The sequence below is a fragment of the Olea europaea genome, unplaced genomic scaffold (assembly GCF_002742605.1).
Source record: "Olea europaea var. sylvestris unplaced genomic scaffold, O_europaea_v1 scaffold1855, whole genome shotgun sequence".
NCBI lineage: Eukaryota > Viridiplantae > Streptophyta > Magnoliopsida > Lamiales > Oleaceae > Olea > Olea europaea.
This window is the reverse complement of record NW_019236332.1, coordinates 16,239-24,540: the sequence shown is the minus strand read 5'-3', so window position 1 is coordinate 24,540 and position 8,302 is coordinate 16,239. Positions and strand designations below refer to the sequence as shown.

Below are 8,302 nucleotides of genomic sequence, written 5' to 3'. Positions count from 1 at the left end.
AGAAAAGTGATACCGATTCTGTGATTTTTGGGGCTTGAGGCGAATTTTATAAATTAAGCTCCAAAATTGTAGTATGTATATGAAATTTATAAGTGTATTATGAAGTAAATAGCAAACTTGTTAATTTAAAACTTAACAATAAAACAAAAAATAAAATATATTATACAAAAGATTTATATTATAATCAAATAACAAAGTCAATAATGTTCCAAGCGATCAGTTAAATCGTAATCGTCTTGCAATTTTAAATGCAAAAATATTAATTAAAATTGAATAATCTACCTATTCTAATCATTTTTCTTTCCTAATTGATAACATTGTCAATCTATTCAATCTTTTTTATGATATACTTGATCGATGATGACGTATGACTAACAATATTTTGTAAGTAATATAAGCATTCAGGATATCTTTAATTATTGTAGCACTTCAACTGCTCTTGTTATTTTACTTGATATATAGCATCTCAAGATATGTAACTCAGAACATAAATAATCTCTGTTAATATTTGAATGTCCAATATATTCTAGATACTTCTCACGATTCGTATAAAGCTTCAACAAATTGAAAAAAGCTAACTTTTCCAAATTTAACAAAAATTCAAATCTCTCTCTATATTGTTTAAATCAAATCTTAGAATAGATAGAGTTTGATTAATTATAAAAAGAAAGTATTCAACAGTAAAATATTCTTCAACTAATTAATTTACCTCATCCCTACTACTTTCGTTAAATTATACGATTTATTATTATTATTATTATTATTATTTTTTTTTTTAAGGAAATACAGCTTCAATTTCAATTTTACTTGCCTTTTTGTCAGTTTATTCATGATAATAGAAAATTCAATTTTTCTATGATTTTCAAAAACTGAAATAAATCCGTGTAAAAGGTTGATAGCACTATCAATATCCATGTTTTTCGATTTGAAGAAATTTACTCATAATATTCACTATATGCAATAATATGTACCAAATTATCATGCCAATCAAGAACTCAAAATTTTGAAGTTTATATATTGATAGACTCAATTACACTTTTTGTTTTAGGATTTTCATTAATTTATGTCAAGTCAAGTAAAACGTCTCTTACTTTAAACACTACTAAAAAACAGAGTTTCAGACACGGAATTTTCGTTCCTAAAGTTTCAATATTCATTGCTAATAATTTTCACTAACGGAATATTTACAACCACAAATTCGTTGGTAATTTGAGGGTCGTTGATAATTATCAACGGATCGTGCCGTAGGTAAAGAATAAATATTTTACCAACGAATTTTTCGTTGATAAAGTGTGAATCTTTTACCAACGGAAGTAAAAGTCTTAACCAATACTAATAGACTTTCCGTTGGTAAATGTCTATTATTACAATTGGTAAAAATCAATGTTATAAATAACCGTATAGTAAAAAGATTATTTATTTATTTATTATTATTATTATTTTTTATTTATTTATTTAATAATTATAATATATATATTTTTTATTTTTAGCCAACTGAATTGAAAAGCCAAAATATTGTTTAACTCCTTATTGGACAACAAATTTATAAAGGGTAACTACAAATATATTGATGTAAACTTTCGATGTGGGATAAGTGAATTATTTTTACCAACGGATAATCCGTTTCTCATTACCAACGGAATTTCCGTTGCTGAAAGATCAAAATATTAAACGGTTATATTAGGCACAGAATATCCGTTAGTAAAGATATATCATTTTCACTAACGGATAATCCGTTTCTAATTACCAACGGAATATCCGTAGGAAAAAGATCAAAATGTTAAACGGTTATATTAGGCACGAAATATCTGTTGGTAAAGAGATATCATATTTACCAACGAAAAATCCGTTGCTGATTATTGTAACTAAAAGTGAATTACTTTTATCAACATATAATCCATTTCTAATTATCAACGGATGCAATCTGTTGGTAATATTCTGTACATCACCTACGGAATATCCGTTGGAGGAAGATTCAAATGTTAAACGATTATATTAGGCACGGAATATCTGTTCGTAAAGAGATATTATCTTTACCTACAAAAAATTCGTTGCTAATTATTGTAACTAAAAGTGAATTACTTTTATCAACGGATAATCTGTTTCTACATCTGTTGATAATTTTCCGTAGGTGAAAAACTGTTTTTTAGTAGTGAAACTACTAAATCGAATATTATCTACGTAATGAACAAGTTACATAGAATTAAGAAATTATTGCAACATGAGTTTTAGAAATAATAAGTCATTTATCCACTTCTGTTACTTTTTGAAATGGGCCTAATTTAGAAATGAAATTTTGACAATTAAAAAAATATTTTATTTATAAATGGAATGGACCTAATTATCACATTTAAAAAAATAAAATAAAATCGTAGTGTACCATAAAAGGGGGGAAGAATGAAAAAGGCCAAAATTTGATATCCCTATGATGTTGGGCCTGAGATAAGGGTCTCACTCGCCACTACGCAAAACTGACCAGAAGAGAAGGGTACCCTGTTGGGCATTGTCTATTCCGTAATATTCCTCCATTTTGACATGTTTGTGGGGCTCAAGATTACCCGTACACGTGCTTTATGGGGATTGGCTGGCGCGGGTTGAGGGTAGAGGGCGAGTAGGGTTGGTGGAGGTGGAGTAACGAGTTCGGGCTCTTGTCCATCATGAGAACTTTAGATTAATTAATTCAACTTAATTTAAATTATGGATCATTTGACATTCAATCAATATTCAACCCTACAATCTAATCTATTAGAAATTGAAGCTGAAACATAATCTATAAAGAATATATATATCAACTGTTGAAGATACAGATGATGAAATATTATATTATTCTTAGCAATTTATCAGTATCTTCGATCAAGAGAGTAAAATCAATGTTTTTAACTACTTTATTGCATCGACTATAACAATTTCAGGTTTATTTTTAATAAATATATTAATAACAGTGCTCGAAAAGAAATATGCGTGTTTTTGATTGAAATAATTTCCATGAAAAATGACATATTTCCACATAAATTCCAACTTCTAGAGTTTTCGACTGTCATTTTTTCATGGAAAATATTTTTTAACCTTAAAAAATATGCCTAATTTTCTTTATTTTTGAAGAAAACATTTTCTTCGAAGGCAGATAGGCGTCTGTTTTCCTCATAATAGGAAATTTCTTTTCTAGGTGACATTTTCCGTATCAACCAAACACTCTAAATGAAAAAGACATTAGGGATTTCATCTGTAAGATTTATGAAATGTCAAAACAGAGTACCCTATAGAATGTAAATATCGAGAAGTCTTATGCAGATAAATAAAGAGGAAAGCATAAATCATAAATATTAGTTAGCTCATAATTACAAATATGAACAGAAGGTAATATCTTTTTTTTTTTTTTTTTTGTCTCAAGTTATATCGTATTCAAAATTGAAGTTTTACTTAATTAGATTAGTTTATATATAATTGTGAGTGAGAAGAGGGGGTGTGATTTTTACATTTTCCTTTTTTTTTTTTTAACCAAAAGATGACAATAATCTCGAAAAGAAATAAAAATTAATTCATATTTTCGATAATTTACCAAATTGTAAGACATAAATTTGAAAAGAAACTTGAATGGTGAGGGAGAAAGAGTTGAGGTTTATAAATTTCAAAAGTAATAACAGAGTACTCTGTAAACACTGAAAAACAAGCTAAAATCTTGTCAATATCCTTAGAGGAGATATTCATAGTAATATGAGAAGGTGCAATCCATGTTAATAAATTGTTTCAAAATTCGATGCTTTACTTCTATTGAAGTATAATCGAATCGACAATCAAAATTGAATCATCGAAGAAAGATGATCATATAATCACAACATGAATGGCATTTATAGGTTATAGTGTTAAAACTTTCATACTCCACACATATATATAAAAGGTGCATACATTTTATGCTTTGGATTAGTTTTGATCCAGAGTAACACAATTAGAAATTACTAATGCTTTCACATTAGGATTTAGGGCTTCATAATATTCATTTTTAATACATTGATCATTACACCTTACCATTTTGATGTCAGTCTGATCAGATCAACGGCCTAAACTAAGCGCAGCATTGGCATCAAATCTCCATGCAAATCCACCGAATTCCATCTTCCACACATCACAAGGCATTGTTTGGCTGTGCCTCTCCTTCTGCCACGTGTACACCACCCTAACGGTGCATGCAAAAGCTTGCCAGGGCAGAGAAATTTCCTCCTTCACCACTAGCCACACCGTCATCTCCACCTCCTGTTCTCGTTCCGGCGGAGCCACCATCTTTCTGTAAGCCCAGTTAACCCACTGAACCCGATTTAAACCATCTGATATCAGTCCTGGACACGTGTCCATCTCCAAATTCTTAACCATCTCCATATCCGTACATCCTATCCCTCCTCCATCTACCCACGCTTTTGTTATTTGATCCACCATTATCCAGGATTCCACCACTTCCTTCAGCGGCACCGCGGCCGCCAGATCTGACCTTTCCGGTAAACGAACGGCAGATAATCTATTGTTATTGTTCTCAGAATTATCAAAGTTAATCAATATCTGTGGCTTTTCCACCAGAACATCCATGTTTTTTGAAGATCCAGTTTCCTTTGAATCCTCCACAGAAGTCGTCTTCGGCAGTAACTGTAAAGTAACATCCGGGCGATCAATATCCAAATCTTTTCTATCTTCACTTCTATTCAGTATTTTACTAGTGTTACACCTTCTCTCAGTTTTCTTAACCCTAACGTACTTCCTCTTTATTCTCTTTTTATTTCCAACACCAGCCTTGATCTCCGCCGGAGTCGATCCGGAAACTGTGCCTTCAGTTACTGGTTTCGGCGCGATCGGTCGGTACCTGAGCATAATCCTGTTAATTATCGTCCTATCATGAACAACACCGCCGGAAAATCCTACGGCGGACCAGGTTTTTGCACCGCTCATCCTAGCTAGTCGCAAGCAAATTTTCCGCAATATTTTTCGCTATCTAAGAGAGAAAACTTACCGGAAGCTGAGCCGACATAACGTCAAGGGCAAAACTCAAACAATGACGAGTTTTGATTAGTGGGGCTCTGATCTGGGTCCCGGATTAAAGCGCAGCGTATCCAAACGAAACAGAGTGTACACGTTTATGCATCGCGAAAAAGATGGGACACGTATGTACCTAAAGGAAACAAAGTGGGGGATGCTTTTGGTGGGATGTTCCAGAAAGTAGACGCGTGGCAAACATTTTATCGTTTGACGTTTCTTGCTGATTCACTCTCTACTTCAATGCGTGAACTTCTCCCCCTTTTTTTGAATTCAACTTCACAGGGCTCTGATCTGGGTCCCGGATTAAAGCGCAGCGTATCCAAACGAAACAGAGTGTACACGTTTATGCATCGCGAAAAAGATGGGACACGTATGTACCTAAAGGAAACAAAGTGGGGGATGCTTTTGGTGGGATGTTCCAGAAAGTAGACGCGTGGCAAACATTTTATCGTTTGACGTTTCTTGCTGATTCACTCTCTACTTCAATGCGTGAAATTCTCTCCATTCCTTTGAATTCAACTTCACAAAAACAAAACAAACATGCAGACGTTTGAATTCAAGTACAAGTAATTTAAGTAAATTTTATTTATCAACATAATAATAATAATAATAATAATAATAATAATAATAATAATAATAATAATAATAATATTTCCTCGTTTCTGGTAAATGATTTAAAATCATATTTCAGCACAATAATGTTATCTCGAAAAAGAATGATTCAATCGCACATTTCAATCATTAACCTTGCTTTCAACATTTGAACGAAGTAGAGTGCATTTCGTTCTTCATTTCTATTCAATAGTTTTTACATATTTTCATGATGAAAATATTTCTCTTCTTAAGAACATGAAATAATACGTCACTATACATTTCTAAACTTTATATATGTATAATAAGCTTATCGTGTTTGGCTAAGCTTAAAAGTGAAATTCTTAAGTTTCGAACATTTTTATTCATAGCATAATGCATGATGCAGCTACTTAAATAATATTAGTAAATGACATTACTATAATAAAAAAATATACATTATTTACGTGTCCATCCTAATAAATCACGTAAAGACTAAAGCATTTATCTGGGTTTCATTTTCTTTTTACTTAATATTATTTTTGAATTTTAACCATATTTTTAATAAAATTTTGCAAGTACTATCATTCATCGATCACTTATTATTATTAGTATTATTATTATTATTAGAGAGAATTTAAGAGACAAAACTGAAATCTAAACAAAGGAAGAGACAAAAATGAAATCTAAACAAAGGAAAAGATGTGAACATAAAAAAAAAAATAAAAAAAAAATAAAAATCTGCGTGTTTTTCACGTGGTAGGAGCCGTAGGCGGGTTTGAATTGCTTCAAGAATGCTGTAGCTATCTATGAGCTATGGAGGCATAAAGGATGAGAACACGTGTTTGTGCCGGATGACGTTTCAGGTATTTAAAATTTATTTTATTTATTTGTTTAAGTTGTTTGATAAAAACAAGTGTAGAAAATGATGAATATTAGTGATTAAAAAATTGATAAAATTATAAATTCAAGAATCAGTAATCGTTGATTTCAATTTTTTACTATATTCCAAGCCAGCACAAAGTGGAATAATGCTCATTGATAGAAGCATTGGAAAGAAAATAATTTTCTTGATGTTTGCTAGCATTTAAAAATCGAGGTCAAGTCCCCACCTTATTAAAAATTCGACAAATGAACTATCTTCTTTATAATTTGTAATACTCGACTATCTTGTTATCATTATATTATTTATTTTTACTTATTTATCTTCACTCCTAGAATGTTTGATTTTATTTAAGAATGAACTAAATTTATTTTTAAGTTACTTACTATACTCTTAATTAATATTTGCATTTACTTCTATTTTTCCGATTCTAAAATGTAAGTTTTATCTTTTTATTAAAACTAGACGTACTCATCTTCCCATGCATTGCATGTCTTCTTTTACAACGTAAATCTTTTAACTTTATGTTAAAAATAGACTTACTCATCTTACCATGCATTGCATGTCTTCGTTTACAACATCGTCTACATAAAACATTGTTTTATTCTAGAAACTATTACGGTTGTATGCTGATTAACTTTTCAAGAGAAAAAAGAAAAAGTTATCGACCTACTTGCTACAATGCTAAGTTAATACTTTTTTGAAAACTAATTATGGGACGTGAAAACATAATATATGCATGCATGCATGAATGTGTATAAGATATTACATATTTATTTTCTATTATTTTTGCTAGAATAAAGTAAATAAATCATCAAGACGAGGAGCGTTGTTATTTAAAAGAAACACTAATTAATAGAGAATCACAATTTCGGAGAAAGTTTTAAAATTTTAATGATAATTATTAATGTTCATCAATACATGCATGTTACTTAAATTTTTTAGCAACTTTTATAATCAATTTTTGTTGTTGTAATAATTGAAATTACATAACAAAATATGACATACCTCACATGCATCGCCACCAACTCAATTCCGAGCTTGTTGAGTTCTTTCCACATAATTCTTTTCCACGTTGTGACATACTCACCAATGATTCTTTCACGTATCATAGTATTCTCATTTGTGTTCGGTGGCTCTCCCGGGGATCCCTCATCGGAGATCCTTGGGAAGAGGATCAAATTGGCCCTTGCATTTTGGATAATGCTTGCATCCTCTGTCTTATCACAACTGTTGGCACAGAGTTAGTCGATGACAAAAATATCTCTTTTGCTTATTCCTATCCCGATAAGCCGAAACCAGAGTTCTTATTTTCTGTCGAGTAATAGTTCGAGTAAGTATTGAATGAACCCCTCGAAAACTTGATACGATCGGAGAATATTGCCACCCATTTCAGATTTTTTCCCTTGGAGAGTTTGGACACAAAAATAAAAATCACTCTCCTCTCTCTCTATCTAAATTCTCTCATTGTCTATAATGTTCCCAAGTGTTTGCTGGAGGATTTAAAGGATTTGGGCAGAGCTAAATATGAAGAACAATTCCGTAGGAGCAAACCACGTATCTCGTTGCAACAATCAGACGTGAATAAATTTGATTGGGTCATACAGGATGGTCCCACCTTTGTGTATACTGGTCGAAAGTAGGACTCACCGACTTACTGAGCTCTGTGTTGTCGGATCACAGGCACTACACGTCAGTGGATTTCGAGAATAAGTTGGTTAATATAGGCCCACATAAGTCACAAATTTATAACGTTATTTTATTAATTTATTTTTAATCATGTTTTTCATTTCCATAGGAATCCGAATACTCTAATTCCCGTTTGAC

General features: G+C 31.4%; 1 protein-coding gene across 1 annotated transcript; it reads right to left on the bottom strand.

Annotated features, from left to right (window-relative positions):
- Positions 1-3,827: 3,827 nt before the first annotated feature.
- On the bottom strand, positions 3,828-5,208 carry LOC111378699. The gene has a single exon (XM_023001927.1). It carries the CDS (start codon positions 4,933-4,935, stop codon positions 4,051-4,053), a length of 885 nt encoding a protein of 294 aa, XP_022857695.1. The 5' UTR covers positions 4,936-5,208; the 3' UTR covers positions 3,828-4,050.
- Between the last annotated feature and the right edge of the window lie 3,094 nt (positions 5,209-8,302).

Excerpts from the sequence above, each read along its gene's own strand:
- LOC111378699 (XM_023001927.1), bottom strand. The coding sequence starts at position 4,935 with ATGAGCGGTGCAAAAACCTGGTCCGCCGTAGGATTTTCCGGCGGTGTT.